This window comes from Athene noctua, chromosome Z (genome assembly GCF_965140245.1).
Source record: "Athene noctua chromosome Z, bAthNoc1.hap1.1, whole genome shotgun sequence".
NCBI classification, from domain to species: Eukaryota; Metazoa; Chordata; class Aves; order Strigiformes; family Strigidae; genus Athene; species Athene noctua.
This window is the reverse complement of record NC_134077.1, coordinates 73,567,470-73,585,237: the sequence shown is the minus strand read 5'-3', so window position 1 is coordinate 73,585,237 and position 17,768 is coordinate 73,567,470. Positions and strand designations below refer to the sequence as shown.

The 17,768-nt window shown below is 43.6% G+C and overlaps 1 protein-coding gene across 2 annotated transcripts in view; it reads left to right on the top strand.

Annotated features, from left to right (window-relative positions):
* CERT1 (ceramide transporter 1) overlaps nucleotides 1-9,176 on the top strand; it is a 77,480-nt gene extending 68,304 nt beyond the window's left edge. For both annotated transcript variants that reach the window (XM_074931553.1, XM_074931552.1), the window contains 2 exons: nucleotides 845-981; nucleotides 4,359-9,176. In XM_074931553.1, the coding sequence (XP_074787654.1) occupies nucleotides 845-972 (128 nt within the window). In that variant the 3' untranslated portion in view covers nucleotides 973-981; nucleotides 4,359-9,176. The remainder of the gene's footprint in view (nucleotides 1-844; nucleotides 982-4,358) is intronic.
* Nucleotides 9,177-17,768: the final 8,592 nt, after the last annotated feature.

Sequence of the window (17,768 nt, the reverse complement as noted above, 5' to 3'; positions counted from 1 at the left end):
TGGTATTGACTGAAAAGTTATCAAAGCCAAACTATTGTTACTGTACCCAGTATTTATCAGTGTATTGGAGCAATGTACTTATCAGGTCCTCTCCTGGAGCTACAAAACACTTAGAGTAGCTTACCTGCTTATTAATTTTAACCACCTATTGCGTGGTTTATCAAAGAGTCAGAGTCTGAAAAACTGGTTCAGTAAATCTTTGCTATATAGGAGTGATGTAATTTGTATTAAATCCTGTACAAATACTACTATAGGATGTTAAACTCTGGTGTAAGCTGCTTTGTTTCCTTTTTAGAAGTTTCCTAATTACTTACAATTTTTATTGGTAAATTCTGAACTACGATTATGTGGAAACCAGCAGCTTTTTCAGCAAAATACTTGCCCTTGTGAATTGTAGTGTATTTTAATATCAGTTTGAATTTTGTTTAAAGTGCTTTAAAAATAATTTGTAAGACATTGGCTGTGTAGCAGTTCTGCAGACAAGTGCAGCAGTTATTAAAAGGTTAAGACTAACTTCTCTTTTCTTTGAAATAAGTAGTAACTTCAGTCTCTTTCTTCTGTTTCCTGAAAGTCCATAGAGAATATTGTCTTCCATTTGGACATTCCCCAAAGACTCACAGGACATGATGTTTAAAGCTTTCTAAATAGTGGCATCATATAACTGAACTGAGTTTGAGTATTAAGAGTAGAAGGTGCTACAATAGGAGCTGTAAAGGCATTAAAAAAATTGCTGATCATTATTCTTTTCTGTTATTTCAGAAAGTCGCAGGAATAAGAAACTCATACTTTCTAGCCTTTAGTTGCTTTGCTGTATTTTAATGTCTGTCTACCTCTCTACTTCTAGTGAACCCAGGAGGGTGGGCACCAGCATCAGTGTTACGGGCAGTGGCAAAACGAGAATACCCAAAATTCTTGAAGCGTTTTACATCATACGTGCAAGAGAAAACAGCAGGAAAGCCTATTTTATTCTAGTATTCACAGGTACATATTCATATTTTTCATTCTTAATTCACTGTTACACATTTAAGGTCAAACAGAAGTATGCAATCTAGAAGTCTTATCATGATTAGCGTTAATTCAGTGCTTGCTTTTAATACATGTATGCAATATACGTTTAAAAACATTCCTATGATTCTCTAACAGTTTGGGTTGGAAAGGACCTTTAAAGATCATCTAGGTCCAAGCCCCCTGCCGTGGGCAGGGACACTTTCCACTAGACCAGGTTGCTTAAAGCCCCGTCCAACCTGGCCTTGAACACTGCCAGGGAGGGGGCAGCCACAGCTTCTCTGGGCAACCTGTGCCAGTGCATGACCACCCTTACAGGAAAGAATTTCTTCCTTATATCTAATCTGAATCTACCCTCTTTCAGTTTAAAACTGTTATGCCTCATCCTATCACTACCCTCCCTGGTTAGAGTCCCTCCTGATCTTTCCTGTAGACCTACCTCCTTAAAGTACAAGAAGGCTGCTATAAGGTCTTCCTGGAGCCTTCTCTTCTCTAGACTGAACAACCCCAGCTCTCAGTCTGTCCTCACAGGGGAGGTGCTCCAACCCTCTGATTGTCTTCGTGGCCTCCTCTGGACCCACTAGAGCAGGTCCATGCCCTTATGTTGGGGGCCCCACAGCTGGACACAGAACTCCAGGTGGGGTCTCATGAGAGTGGAGTAGAGGGGGACAACCACTTCCCTAACCTGCTGGCCACGCTTCTCTTGATGCAGCTCAGGACACGGTTAGCTTTCTGGGCTGCAAGTGCACATTGCTGGCTCACAGTCACTTTTTGATCCACTAACACCCCCAAGTCCTTCTCTGCAGGGCCGCTCTCAATCCACTCACACCCAGCCTCTATTTGTGCTTGAGATTTCCTTGACCCATGTGCAGGACCTTGCACTTGGCCTTGTTGAACTTTATGATGTTTGCATGGGCCCATCTCTCTAGCTTGTCCAGGTCCCTCTGGATGGCACATCCCTTCCCTCCAGTGTGTCAACCGCACCACACAGCTTGGTGTTGTCAGCAAACTTGCTGACAGTGCACTCGATCCCATGTCCATGTTGCCAACAAAGATGTTAAACAGTGCTAGTCTCAACACTGACTTCTGAGGAACACCATTTGTCACTGCTGTCCAGTTGGACATTGAGCTGTTGACTGCAACTTTTTGAGTGCGACCATCCAGCTAATTCGTTATCCTCTGAGTGGCCCATCTGTCAATATGTCCATCTGTTTTGGGCAGTGTGTTGGGAACACCTGCCGGTGATGACGGAGGCAAAAGATTCATTGAGTACCTCAGGCTTCTCCATATCCCGGGTAAAGTCTCCCATTTCCTCCTGGACAGGGCCCACATGTTCCCTAGTCTTCCTTTTATCACCAACCTGCCTATAGAAGCTTTTCTTGTTGCTGTGGACATCCCTGGCCAGATATAAATCTATCAGGGCTTTGGCCTTCCTAATCTGATCCCTGCCTGCTCGGACAGTTTCTCTGTACTCCTCCCCAGGCTATCTCTCCTTGTTTCCACCCTTTGCAGGCTTCCTTTTTGTGTTTGAGCTTGTCCAGGAGCTTCTTGTTCATCCCTGCAGGCCTCCTCAGGTTCTTACCTGACTTCCTCTTTGTCAGGATGCACTGCTCCTGAGCTTGGGGCAGGTGATCCCTGAGTATTAACCCGTTTTCTTGGGCTCCTCTTCCCTCCAGGGCTTTATCCCATGTTACTCTGCCTAGCAGATCCCTGAAGAGGCCAAAGCCTGCTCTCCTGAAGTCGTGAGCTTGCTGTGCACCCTCCTCGCTCCCCTAAGGGTCTTGACCTCCACCATTTCATGGTCATGCAGCCGAGGCTGCCCTTGAGCTTCACATTTCCCACCAGCCCCTCCTTGTTGGTGAGAACAAGGTCCAGCATAGCACCTCTCCTGGTTGGCTTCTCTGTCACTTGGAGAAGGAAGTTATCATCAGTGCATTCCAGGAACCTCCTGGATTGCTTATGCCCTGCTGTGCTGTCCCTCCCACAGATATTGGGGTGGTTGAAGTGCCCCATGAGGCTGCTCCTATCTGTCTAAGAGGGTCTCACCCACCTAGTCTTCCTAGTTGGGCGGCCTGTAGCAGACCCCCACTATAATGTCACCTGTCCCTGCCCTCCCGCTTTGATTCTGACCCACAGTCAGCTCTCAGTCGGCTCCTCATCCATCCCCAGGCAAGGCTCCAAGCACTCCAGCTGGTCACTGACAGAGGGTGACATATCCTCCTCATCTCCCCTGCCTGTCCTTCTTAAGGAGCCTGTATCCTTCCATTCCAAGACTCCAGTCACGGGAGCCATCCCACCATGTCCCCGTGATGCCAGTAAGATCATAGTCTTGCAGGCACTACGTACAAATATTATTAGCATGAAAAAAAGGTGCACAAATTATCAAGTATTAATTTTTGTAGACATACTATTTTATGTTTCAAGTTTTTGCATACATAAATTACTTATGTAGAAACAAAAGAATGAATTACTGTTTTCTCAGCTATCCTAGGCATTTAACACTTGTTCTGAAAAGAATACATACTGACGTTTCTCAGAGCCTCATGAGGTTTTGATATCTTAAATTCTTAGTACTTAGTACTTATATGTACTTATATCTACTTATATATTAGCATTGTATGAAGGTCAAAGTATTCTTTTATATTAGCAGAACAGTTTTGAACAGGGATTTTTATTAATGGAACTTTCTTGACAGACCAGTGTGAATTACTGGAGTATTTAGAAGTTGTGACTTAAACTTCTAGCCTTTCTGATGAGCCTAAGAAAGAAAAGAGATTTACAGATGATTTCTGAAGACTGTGGATGTATTTTAATCGTATAGGTCATTGGGCTCATCTAAAACGATTCTGACGTTTAAACGATGATACGACATTAGAAGAGGATTACTTGATCAGTTTTGGGGCTGTTGGAATCTGTCAGATATAAGCCTTAGGGCTAAGGCTTTACTTCATTTTTGTTAGTGTAGACTCTTACCATATAGTTAATGTATAACTGTACTGTCAAACCATCAAATTGCATTTGGTGGTTCTAGTATTACAGCATGATCTGAAAATAAGTTATCACTTTTTCTTTGCATGACATAGGCTACTTCTGTTTTGGGGTTCTACTGACTATGTCAAACTTCTAAAAGTCTTGATCATGTGAGCCTTCCATAACAGGTAGCCCTGCAATGATTCACACTCTTATTTGTATATTATTAGAGAACTAGTGTATGGAAGAACATGGTTGTCGTGAGCCAACAGTGCAAACACAGTTATAGCAGTGCTGATACTATTTAAGGTGTTTAACAGTTCCTGATTCCTATTACTGTTCAAACTTTTCATTGCTGTATTTTTGTCTTTGCTTACCTGAAGCTATCAGAACAAGACTGGGTGAGCATTCCACATTGGAGAAGTGACCATGCATAGAGCACTCCATGGTGGAACGAAGGATCTACAGTCTTTTTACAGCCCAAGTTCTAGGCTTTATATACTGAAGTGAATATACTGTCTGAGTATCTGAAATTAGTGCTCTCCTGCTAACTTTTCTTGCTGAATCAGTGTGTAATTATAAATACATGTATTGATAACATGTATATGGCTCTTTTTATTTGCTTGCTTTAGGAGAGGAAGAACACATACAACTTTGTATCACAAACGTGGGTTACTGCTTGAATTTTAAACAAGTTGCAGAATTTCACTGTCAACCTTACAAAGATACTCATGCAGTTCTTGTGCATGTCTAAAGTACAGAAGACAAATTCACATATAGCATACTGTTTGTGCTTTACATGCACAAAAATCTGTATGGTATTTTGGGAGGGAGGGACTTCAGTAAAGTCTAGGTGACTTATTGGCAGGTTTTATTTTGCTTTGTATAATCATAGATCACTGCTGCTGGTTTCTATAATGAATCATCTTGTTACATAAAATGTCAGTTAATAACTGAGGGCTGTTGATATTCTTATGACTTTGCCTTTTCTATTGTCTTACTCTTATGACGATATTTGGTTCTGAAGGAGTAAGAGTGTGAAAAGCTTTATTTTTTTCCAGATATCTTTATATTTCTATTGTATTTTTTAGTTATGTAATATGTGCTACAGAATTTTGTTTTCAAACATCTGGAAATATCTAGGAAGACTCTGTATGAGTGTGTAGGAGACTGCCTGAAAGCTTAAAGTCATCTGTCCATGCTATATGTGGACTGCTGTATTGCATGATATCCAGAGCTTTCCCAAAGCTGTGAGAAGGTACACTATAATATTTATTGGGAGTAATTTGGACTACATAAGACCAACATTCCCAGTCTAGAATAAGGATGAGTACATTATTCTCAGATCCTGCATGTGCATTCCTCATCTTAATAAAGCCATGCTGTAAGGTTCATATAGAAAATAACTTCTCTTGATCATAAAACCCATCAGAGCTATAAGGATGCATAGTTCTTATTGAAAAGTTCCCTTTAGTTTCTGTGAGAATTTAAATGTCAGATATTTGCCTGCATTTGATTCTGGAAATGCTCATTGAGAGTGGACTCTGGCAGATTGGTACTGACTCTGAGGTCTTTTAACCATGTCCCATAGTCAGAAACTCTTCAGACACTGCTCAGTGTTTCACTGACTTGTGTATCTTAAGAAAAAAAGTTTGATATATTTTTTTCAAAAGAAAGCTAAAAGTCTTATTTGATACAGAATGGTAGGTGCCTGACAATAAATATAATACAGTAACCTAATGAAGATTTGGTAAATGATTAAATGTGATCTTCACAGTGTTGAAAAGCTTTCTGTTCATCATCTCTGTAAAAATTAAATCATACATAACACATGATTATACATGCATGCAGATTTCATGCTCCATAACTCTTCCCTTTTTATTTGCCTTTCTTTAATGGTTTGCATGGAATATGCCTTATCACAGAGTTATTCTGTTAATTTGAATATGTAGAAAAGTGCCTATATGGTAATGCTAGTAAGGCAAATAAGATGAAAATTTGTACTTGTTTACTGTATCACCAGTGAGCGTTTTATATAGTGATGTCAAAAATCTTATACCTCAAATGTACTTCATCTTTTTACATCAACCAAGCAGTGGTTCATTCCACCAGAGCCACAGATGGGAAGGTTAAAAAAAAAAATCCAAAATATAGAGTTTAACTCCTTATTTGCTGTTTCTGGTAATTGTTGGAACATGGATGAGTAATTTAATTGGATAGCTTTATTTTACAAAGGTATGGAAAGTTTACAAAGCAGTATATGAACTTATATCATTAGTTGCATTTGCACTAAATGTGATGTACTTTTGTGATTTATTCTGTAAATAAAAATACACTACAGATACTATTTGTAAAGAATGTTTTACTTTTAGATAAAGGCACTGGTACTTCACTACAGCTAGCCCTGCCCAATCAGAGTTGTAAGAGGCTTCTTGAAGAATATGGAAGGAATTGCAAGATTGAGAAATCGGTATTAATTGAGCTCTTCATAAACAGATGAAAAAAAGGCAGTTCCCTGTAGACCTCTCAGATTGTCCATATGAAAATAGCCATTAGATCCTTTCTTCTAGAAGGGATCTTGTATGGTTTTGTAAAGTTTGCCCTGTCTCTTGAGCCCATAGCTCTTTTGTCACTGCCACATATCTGTGTACTCTGTGTTCACTGCTTCCTGTTAATGGATTGTAGTATTTATACACACTTCTTTACCGAAGCAGTTCCTGACTTCAGAGTGGATGTTTCTAAAAGATGAACCAACTTGAAGGGCTGAGAATGCAGCAGTCTTCTCCATCAGCTATCGTTCTCTGAATATCTGTGTCTGTTTAGAGAACTTAAATTCTGAAGGAAATTACTTCATAGAACTTGTATTGGTAATGAGGATGAGATAGATGGTCATTGTTATCCTGTCTGAGAACCTGAACATCTTATTTTGACAAATTTATCTGTGAAAAATGTAATGCAGTATGAAGAAAAAAAATACCTTTTACTTAATTGGGCTGAGCTGGCTTATCTGAAGTTGTGCAGATTCTCTTTTATCAGATTGTCCACCTTGTATTTTTGTCAAGTTGTACAGATAACACTGTATTTGAATTGCCACTGTTCATCTACAGACTTAAAACATGAATCATATTTTTGGGTACCTTGAGTGTGTAGAGTGTAAACTGTTCTATAATAGCTTTATGATTCTAATAAGTTTTAAAAATTAGAAGTTGGCTCTTCCATGTTACAATCACAAATTTAAAACCAGTATTTAAAAGTGAAAAGTATTAAAAATTATGAAGAAAAATCCTGGCTTGTAGTTATTTCTAACTTTCAGTGCTTTGGAGAAATTTAGTTAAAACATTTTAACCAACTTTTAGGTCATGGATAAAGTTATATACAACATTATAGTACAGGGAAAACATTTAACAGGAAAACAGTTTGCTTGTATTACTGAAGTGAAAACTTGAATGCCATGTTAGATTATATACTGAAAAGCTCATTTTGTGCTAGTATATCAGAGGCATGTTAAAGATGTTGCTGTACAGAATAGTCTTAATGTAGAGCACTTCCAAAGTATCTCAGCTCTTGTCTTTGTTTGTACAGAATTAATAACATTATTGAAGTTTTCATGGGAAGAATAGAGATTCAGGACTGAGGAGTCCCAGAGGATAAACTTGTGCCTTTTTCTGAAGTATGAATAATTTTTAAGAACTAAACTTGCTCTCTGGAGCAAGCTTTCTTAATAGCAGAAGTAGGTAGTGCATAGTAGATCAGTAACACTCCTACCGTTATTGATTAAGCAGGGATTTCTACTTTATCAATTACTATATAAAAAGTTGTAGGGACCTTACAAATATGCAAGTCTGGAGGAACAGTTTGACATAACAAAGTACTAGTTGCACAAAAAGAAAACTTAGCTGCATCAAGGCTTGGACAGTATATTGCAACAGACAGAGTCCTGAGGTAAGCCCTACTGTTGAAGAATGCAATAGATGGCAAAAAGAAATCCCCCAAAATAAAATAAAGCATGCTTGGTCCCATAAGTTGTGTGTAACTTAAAAACATGTACTTTCCAGACAGGGGAGGTTGGGTGTGTCTGTAGCCATCTGTATAACTACAATGTAATTTGACCCTAGATAAAATGAATGATAATTAGGGATATGCCATGCAGATTACCAGTGTGTACTGCTGCTAATATCACTATTATCTTTAGGTTTCAGCTGTAAAAGCTAAGTTTTCATAGAATAATTAAATAAAAAGGATGCACTTTCAGGCACCTAATACTCAAAGTCTCTGATTTTCTTCAGCCCTCATTGATGCAGTAAGCATTTTTTTCTTGCACAGCTGCCTCTTCTAAGCACAGACTACAGTTAGAATAAGAAAGGGTGGTAAGGTGGATTGCTGCAGTGTTTAAGGGTTTGTTGTGGTTTAAACCTGGCTGGCAGTCAAGCACCACACAATTGCTCAATCACCCTTGCCTGCACTGGGGGATAGGGGAGAGAATTGGAGGGGTACAGGTGTGAGAGATGAGGAACCAGGCCTGTGAGAAACTAAGAAAAGCAGCCTGAGAAAGCAAAAGTTGAGGCTGATTGAAGAAATGCCTCAAACACTTGCAAGACAAAAGTATGAGTCACAGGGTGCATCCTGTGGAGATCAAAGCTGATAAGGCTGCCCCAATAACACAGGATGCAGCTGGAGGGGGACCCCTGTGGAGACAGGACGGCTCTGCTCTGGGGCACCTGGGCAAGTTTCAAGGGCCATCTGTCCAGTGAATGACCTTGCTTCATTACCCATGAAATGCATATTAAAGTTAACACCCCTCAATATGCTAACAAGGGCTAGCATGATTATGCTAATTACATATTAATATTACATAACATGATTATGCTAATTACATCCCATGAAGCACCTTACCCCTCCCAGTACGTGGGATACGTAGGTATGTGAGTCGATCTAGGGGACGGACAGGCTGTATAAATCAAGGGGGGGAAGAAAGGGTCTTCAGCTCTGCCCTCCTGTCTGCTCTGCCCCCTGGCCCCCTGGAGAGAGCAGTGAAGCAAAGAAGACAGATGACAGCAAAAATGATGGCCGCCTCCTGGAACCCTTGCTGGCAGGATCAGCGCAGGAACCCAGACCGGTGATCTCTATTTCCCCATTCCCTCTATCTCCCTCTTTTCCCATTAAGAAATACAAGGAATATTGTATTGCTTGACACAACTTGCTATATACTTAGCCAATTATCATGTGTTCACTTAGTACATTGTGGGTAGTTAATAAATGTTTGGACTTGGAGACTTGTTGTCCGCTCCATCGGGGATTTGCGAATCTGAGTCACTTGTCCTGCTCGGATGAGGGGGACGTGACAAAAGGTAAGGAGACTCATAATTGAGATGAGAAAAGTTTAATAATTGAAATGACTAATAATAGTAGTAGTAATAGAAAATACACAGGTAATGCAAAATGTGCTTGCTTGCCACTTCCCAGCTGGCCATCTTGGACAAGTGAGAATCCTGAAACCACAGTTCCAGAGGAGAGAGCACTCTCTGGTCAACCCTCATCCATACACTGAACATGACATTATGTGATACAGAGTATTGTATTATGCAATTTGGGTCTGTTGCTCTGTCTCTGCTCTCTCACGACTTCTTGTGTACCTCTGTACTAGCAGGACATGGAGAGTTGACTGTCCCTGATTCCTTAGCAACAACTAAAACCATCAGTGTATTACTAGCATTATTCCCATACCAAATCCCATACTGAATCTGAAACACAGCACTATTGTAGCTACTAAGAAGAAATACTATCCAAGCTGAAACCAGGACAATCTTCCCCCTTATTCCATACCATTTACATTATGCTCAGGTTCCATGTTTCCCAACACATTCTAAGTAATTACCATCCCTTTCCCTGGTTTTAGAAGTATACACACAGGTGTCATTCCCTTAGTTAATGGGCCATCCTTCCAGAATGCATAGGGAGTTCATTCAGTCCATAACTTCAGGTTCCATCTGTCCTGACAGACTAGATTTAAAGCAGGAGGGGTGATGTGGAGTTGGCTCAGTCGGTGGAGTGGGTGACCTTGGTCACAGCAGGGGAATGGTGTGTAATCTCTGCTACATTTGGAGCTCATAGGTGATGTATCTGGCGCAGTCCATGCTCATGGTCTGCAGGCTGAAGATGTCAGTCTCAAGGAAGCTGCTGGGCACCAGTTGCTGAAATCAGTACTGACTCTATCAAAGCTCATTTTTTTTCTTATATTAATGTGATGCCGTTAGTATAATACATATCAACCACAGGAATGACAATATGCAATAACAGGGTTGTTTAACAATTAAATCATACGGCTCAATTCATCATCTATTTTCACCTAAAATCAAATCTCCCTGAGGCACACATGGGACTTCCTTGTCTTTCTGCATTACCCCACGAGTGCGCCCAGGTTCCTGGGCAGAAGTGATCCCACGCATGGGTTTACCTTTACCTGAGTCAGGAATAACCTGGACTGCCTTCCCCGGTATATTTTTAATGTGCACTACAGGGACTTTGTCCCCATCTACAGTACCTACAAGTATTGACTGAGCAGGGCTGGCCTGGTTGGCAGATCCTCTAGTATTGACTAACCAGGTGGCTTTTGCTAAATACACGTCCCAGTGTTTGAAAGTGCCACCACCCACTGCTCTCAGTGTAGTTTGTAGCAACCCATTGTACTGTCCAGTTTTCCCAGAGGCTGGTGCATGGTAGGGGATCTGATGCACCCACTCAACGCCATCTTATTTGGCCCAAGTGTCTATGAGACTATTTCAGAAATGAGTCCTATAGTCTGACTCAATTCTGTCTGAGGTACCATGCCGCCACACGACTTGCTTGTCAAGGCCCAGGGTAGTGTTCCAGCTGGTGGCATGGGGCACGATATATGTTTCCAACCATCCACTGGCTGCTTCCAGCATTGTGAGAAGGTAGAGTTTGCCATGGCAAGTTTGTGGGAGCGTGATATAATCCATCTGCCAGGCCTCCCTGTATTTGTATTTTAACCATTGTTCTACATACCAAATGGGCTTTAACTGCTTGGCTTGCTTGATTGTAGCACATGCCTCACATTCATGGATAGCCTGTGCAGCAGTGTCCATGGTTAAGTCCATCCCTTAATCACGAGCCCATCTATCTGTTGCATCCCTTCCCTGATGGCCTGAGGAGTCATGGGCCCAGCGAGCAAGCAATTTCTCACCTTTATGTTGCCAGCGCAGATCCACTCAAACCACCTTAATCTTGGCAGCCTGATCCGCCTGTTGGTTGTTCTGATGTTCTTCAGTGACCCGGCTCTTGGGTACCTGAGCATCTATGTGACATACTTTCACAACCACGTTCTGTACTCGAGCAGCAATATCTTGCCATAATTCCACAGCCCAAGTGAGTTTACCTCTGCGCTGCCAGTTGCTCCGTTTCCACTGCTGTAACCACCCCCACAGGGCATTTGCCGCCATCCATGAGTCGGTGTAGAGACAGAGCACTGGCCGCCTTTCTCGCACAGTGATACCCAAGGCCAACTGGATGGCTTTTACCTCTGCGACCGACTCGGTTCTCCTTTATCTTGAGCAGCTTCTGTGGCCTGTCGTGCGGGGCTCCACACAGCAGCCGTCCACCTTCGATGTTTCCCTACAATGGACAGGACCCGTCGGTAAACGGGGCACATCACTTCTCATTACCCAGTAGTTTATTACATGGTGGGGCCTCTTCAGCACGTGTCAAGTCTTCCTCCGGTGCATTCCACAATCTTTGCCTTCTGGCCAATTTGTGATCACATCCAATATTCTTGGGCAGTTGGCGTTTCCTTATTCTAACCTGCTGTGTGATCAGTGTGACCTTTTTACTCCACGCAGCATCGATTGCATGGTGTATAGAAGGGACCCTGGCTTTGAACACCTCGCCCTGCACTGGCAGTCAGGGTGCCAGGAGGAGCTGTGCTTCAGTACCAACCATTTCCAAAGCAGCCCGAACCCCTTTGTATGCTGCCACTATCTCCTTTTCAGCTGGAGTATAGCAGGCCTCCGATCCTCGGTATCTGTGACTCCAAAACCCCAGGGGTTGGCCTCGGGTCTCCCCTGGTGCTCTCTGCCAGAGACTTCAGGTAGGGCCGTTCTCCCCGGCTGTGGTGTAGAGCACATTTCTTGACATCTTGTCCAGCCTGGACTGACCCCAGGGCTACTGCATGAACAGCTTACTGTTTAACTTGTCCAGAGACTTGCTGTTGCTCAGGGCCCCATGTAAAATCATTCTTTTTCTGGGTCACTTGATAGAGAGGGCTTACATTCGGTCTGTAATGTGGGAAATGCATTCTCCAGTATCCCAAAACGCCAGACAAAGCTTGTGCCATTTTTGCTAGTCAGTGGGGACATAGCTTTTGTTTTATTAATCATGTCCACTGGAATCTGACGGTGTCCAGCTTGCCAAATATTCCTAAAAGCTGAATCTCCTGTGCAGGTCTCTTGACCTTACTCCGCTTGATGGCAAAACCAGCTTTCAGAAGGATTTGGATTCTTTTCTTCCATTTCTTCAAAATTTCCAGTGCTGCGTTGCCTCATACAGTGATGTATTGCACCGTCAATGTATTGCAGGTGTTTTGGAACTTCCCTCTTTTCCAGTGCAGTCTGGATCAGTCCATGGCAAATGGTGGGGCTGTGTTTCCAGCCCTGGAGCTGTCAGTCCCAGGTGTACTGGATGCCCCTCCAAGTCAGCGTAAACTGCGGCCTGCACTCTGCCACCAAAGGGATTGGGAAGAACATATTAGCAATACCAGTGGTGGCATACCACTTTGCTGCCTTTGACTCCAGTACCTACTGAAGCTTTAGCGTGTCTGGCACCGCAGCACTTAGTGGTGCCGTGACTTTATTCAGGCCCTGGCAGGCTACTGTTAAGTCTCCACTCTCCATTAGACCTTGCCGTTGGCCACATGGCTGCTAAAGAGTGAGAGAGTCCTGCTGGTAACCCCTTGGCTCTCCAGTCAACAAATCAGCTTACGGATAGGAGCCAGGGAGTCTTGGCGGGTACAATATTGCCACCGGTGCATTGATGTAGTAGTGCTTGGCACTTGATCTTTAACCCTCAACAACCCCACAACCTAAGGGTGCTGGGAGAGACCCCAGCAAGGTTGACAGCTCTTTAATTTCCTCCATCTCCAAGGCAGCTATACCGGGAGCCCCCATAGACCCCTTTGGGCCCTTCAAGTACCCTCTCCTGAGGTAGTCTGTGCCAAGGATGCGTGGACCTTCGGACACAGTCACAGTGGGGTGGTTTTGCCACTCAGTCCCTGTTAAACTCACTTTGGCTTCTATCGTAGTTGGCTGTTGGGATCCCCCAGTCCCTCCAGGAATACAGATGGGTTCTGCCTCTTTATAAGTATTTTTATTCTTTATTATTTCTTTGTATACCTTTATTCTTTCCCCCTAGGTAAGGGGAAAGAATCCCCTTTTGTGATTGTTTTTTTCTTGCAACACATGTACCTGCTCTTCTAAGATCAAGGCAGGTTTTCCCTCCCATTTTCCCGTGTCTTCTCCATAGTCACGCAGGCAAAACCACAGCTTCCCCCATGGTGTGTACCTTCTGTCTTTGCTGTCGTGAGCGCGGGCACGCTTGCCTCTCATAGCTGAGATCCTAGTCTGTGCAGGTGGGGAGTAGGACATACCCTCTCTGAATTGTAGTAACTCCTGGGACAGTTTCTCGACTGGTACTTCTGGCAACCTCTCCACAGCTGTGACAAGGGAGGAACAGAGACTTCCTTTGTCTTGCTGGAGCTGGCAAGCCAATTCATCTGCCATTGGTCTCTCTTCGTCTCTCCAGTCCATTACTGCTTGTGTGTTGGCATACGATGATGGTGCACTCTACAAACTTCCGACACATGGGCTGGGTGCGTTGGACTTCATCTGGATCTGTGGGTAACTGCTCGTTATCCGTATCATTGTAAATCACCTCCGGCATGTCTAGTGCCCTCAGGTATTGGATACCTCTCTGCATGGTGGTCCGCTTGCTTGGGTGACATACAACATCATCATTGAAGGGATACCTTTCCCGCATGCCTCGCAGAAGTCACCTCCAGAGGCTGAGGGTTTCTGTCTTTTCTCCAGTTGCTGTGTTGATGCCCCCTTCCCTAGAAAAGGATCCCAGCTGCCTGGCCTCCCTACCCTCTTAATTCCCAGCTACTGCCTCCATGATCTCAGCATAGGAGCAGCCAGGTGTTAAGGGGCTCGCCCGGACAACGGCTGAAACGCTTTTGCATGTCTGGCAGCTCAGTCAAGGGTAGGGACTGGGTGATGTGCTGGGCTTGTGTGGTGGGGTTTTTGGTAGTGCGGGAGGGGGCTGCAGTGGTGGCCCCCTGTGAAAAGCTTCTCAACGGTCTCCCACCAGCCCCGGCTCCAAGTCAGACCCGCCTCCGGCCAAGGTTGAGCCTGTCAGTGATGGTGGCTGCACCTCTGTGATAACCTACTTAAGAAGGGGGACCTGGGAGGTATTTTTAAGATGTGATAACACATCTCACTGTCCCACTCTGTCTGTTAAGAGGTGGTGGTGTTAGTGTTTGAAGTGATGTTCTTTTTCTTCCCTCAGCCCGTCTCATGCCCATGACCATAATGGTCAAGTCACGCCTCCCTGTCCTTATCTTGATTCCCAAGCCTTTTGCTTTCTTTTCTCCTTCCCATTCCTGAGGGAAAAGGGGTGAGTGAGCAGCTGCATGGTGCTCAGTTGCCCTCTGGGCTCAAACCACGGCAGACGATTACCTCTGGTTCTGCCTCTTCCTCCTGCTCTTGTGGTGGCCCTGGTTCATAGTCATCTCTTACAAAGCAAAATTATTTTCTTTGTTATGTTTGTTCTGTATAGGAGCAACTGATACCATCAGGGGTTGGTTCTCTGATTCAGCTGCAGCGTCTTGTGCCGTTGTTGTTGGAGTAGCTGCAGTGCTTGCTGCTGGGGTTAGAGGGGCTGCAGTGCCTGTCACTTTATTGTCACATCCAGAGACCTTCTCTTCCCCTGGAGGGTACTGAATAGTGTTGAACGGGGCTCAGCAGGCATGGGCCAGGCCCCAGCACACATCGCAGTGATTTGCGTCTCTGGAATTGCCAGCGTGATGGCGTACTTCTTCCAAATGTTCTACTAGTTTTTTGGCATTCTGCACTTGTTCAAGGGTAAAACTCCAAAACCACTGCAGATGCCCAGTGTCCTAGGTACTTGCCCATGCTGTCTCATACAGCCTGCCACTCGTAGCTCTCCAGCCTGGGGTGGGTCTCTGGCTGATACTCTTATATAGTTCCTTAACCCTGAACAAAACCTGAACCATGTTCAGGGACATGCTGGCTCCTAGCAATAAAACCATGGGAGTTTCAGCAGTCCAAGGATATTAAAAATTTTTGAAATTCTCAAACACGATTGTAATTAGCCTGGAGGAAAAGGGGAGGGTGAAGGAAGGTGTCTGCCCCGTGGACTGGCTCTGGAGGAGAAGAGCAAAGGGTGTAATTGTCAACCCTTTCTGCTAGATGGTCCCCGAAGCACGGAGGTGACGACAATGCTAAGTACAAAGACCGGACTAGTCCCGTGACTGATAACCTTAGTGTGCCATAAATCAGAGTTACGTAGTACAGCAAAGCAAAAATCTTAATCCACCTCCCACGGGTGATAAGCAGCAGCATGGGGACTATATACTATATACAGCAAGTGAGGTGACGTGTAGCCCAACTGTAAGAATGAGTACCAGGATTCTTAAGAGCTAATAAATCGACATTGTGACAAACAACTGTTAAGCCAGTGTAATGAACGCTGATAACAAAATTGTCGTAACTCGCTCTGGCCAGATCTGTCATTATCTCAACCCTTTGTGCCCCATGTTGGGGCCAAAAGGACTGTCATGGTTTAAACCCGGCTGGCAGCCAAGCACCACACAGCCAGTTGCTCACCCTCCCCTGCCCGGGGGACGGGGGGGGACAACTGGAGGGGTGAGGAGACTCATAGGTTGAGATAAAACCAGTTTAATAATGGAAATAAAATTAAAATAATAACGATAATGATAGTAATAATAGAAAATACAAATGACTAATGCACAGTACGACTGCTCACCACCCACTCGCCGATGCCCAGCCTGTTCCCGGCTAGTGACCCCAGAGAAGCGAGAATCCCAAAACCTCAATCCTAGAAGCGAGAGAGCAAGCTTGCCAGTCAGCTCTTATCTATATTCTGAGCACGACGTTCTACGGTACGGAATACTCTGTTGGCCAGTTTGGGTCCAGTGCTCTGGCTCTGCTCCCTTCCAGCTTCTTGTGTACCTGCACACTACCAGGACATGGGAAATTGAAAAGTCCCTCATTTCTTAGCAACTACTGAAAACATTAGTGTATTATCAACATCTTCTCATAACAAATCCTGTTGTAATCCAAAACACAGCATGTTTGAGCTTCTAAGAAAATTAAATTACATATATCCCCGACAAAACCAGGAGAAAGTGTTATCAAAATTATGTGTCAGGAAGATACTAGGTGATGTTGTGAGAGTGGTGGAGACTTACTAGTAAGACATTGAAGAAACAAGGGAGATGTATATTAAAAATAAAAGTAGATTAGGAAGGCAGGAGCAGATCATACTACACTGCACTGTTTGAGCTTCTAAGAAAATTTTTCTCCATCCCAGCCAAAACCAGGACAGGTTTAAACTAATTCTGCTTAAAAAGTTCTATTTAAATTATTGGTTTTATTTTTGAGAACTCAGACCAAGCAATCGTCAGACCTATTGTCATGTGGTGTAAAAACTTCACCGTCAGTTAGGAACTTGTGATTCAGTCTCCTTTTGCTTTAGCTGACCTACCTGAAACTCCATGTGGTATTTTCATGTCTCTCACCATATCAGTAACGTTAAGACTCTGCGATTCGTTTGCCCCTCCACTTAGAAAGAAACTCAGCAGGTAAATCACCAAGTAAGTTCCTTTCAGATGCAACAGGAAGGACTTGCATGCTTATTGTTTTCTGTCTATGTGTCCTCATATTTGTGAGTACTTACTCTTTGAAAAGCTGGCATACAATGTTCAACTTTTCTGATCCACTGGACTTCTTTCTAAAATTTCATGTCTTGAGAGAGAAGCTATGAATTGTGGAAGTCTGGGGCAAGCAATTCCTAAGCAGTGTTATAGTGACTGGGTATGACAACAGCCCTGGGGATTCCCACTCACTGAGGTGGGACTTCGAAAGAATTGAGGTGCAACCCAGGAGGTTCAGCTTCCCAGTACAGGCAGAGCTCTAGGACCTACCCCTCGCCCCCTGGGAAGTGTTGCCCTATAACAGTATCCTAAACAGTATCCAGTCGAGGGCCAGGATAGTGGGGATAGTGTGCTGTCTGATGAGGGCAAGTACTAAAAGAAGAATCATAGGTCTGTCCATACCCTCCAGAAGACATTTCCAGTCTAGGTAACTAAGCAGTCACATGTGTGATGTATTCAGGATAATGCGTTCTCCAGACGGCACTCATTTTCTTGTCCCCATGCCCTGTATGTAGACCCTGCATCAGTGGAACACTTGAGACACTGCACTCGGTGAGCACTAATCCAGCTCTCATGGCTTATCTTGTCCAAACTCTGGTGTTCAAAATGCAGCTGTTAATTTAAAAGGCTTTTTTGGAAGCTTTTTGTGGCAGCAGTCTTTGCCTTTAGCTGTTTACATAAAGAGTTGTGTGCTGCTAAAGGGTGGCAACATGTCTGACAGGGTCTGGTACAGTTTAGTAATGGGTAAAATGCTTGCCTTCTGTAAAGAACTTGAGAAATTTATTCTTTATCTTTGTTGTTTTTCCCA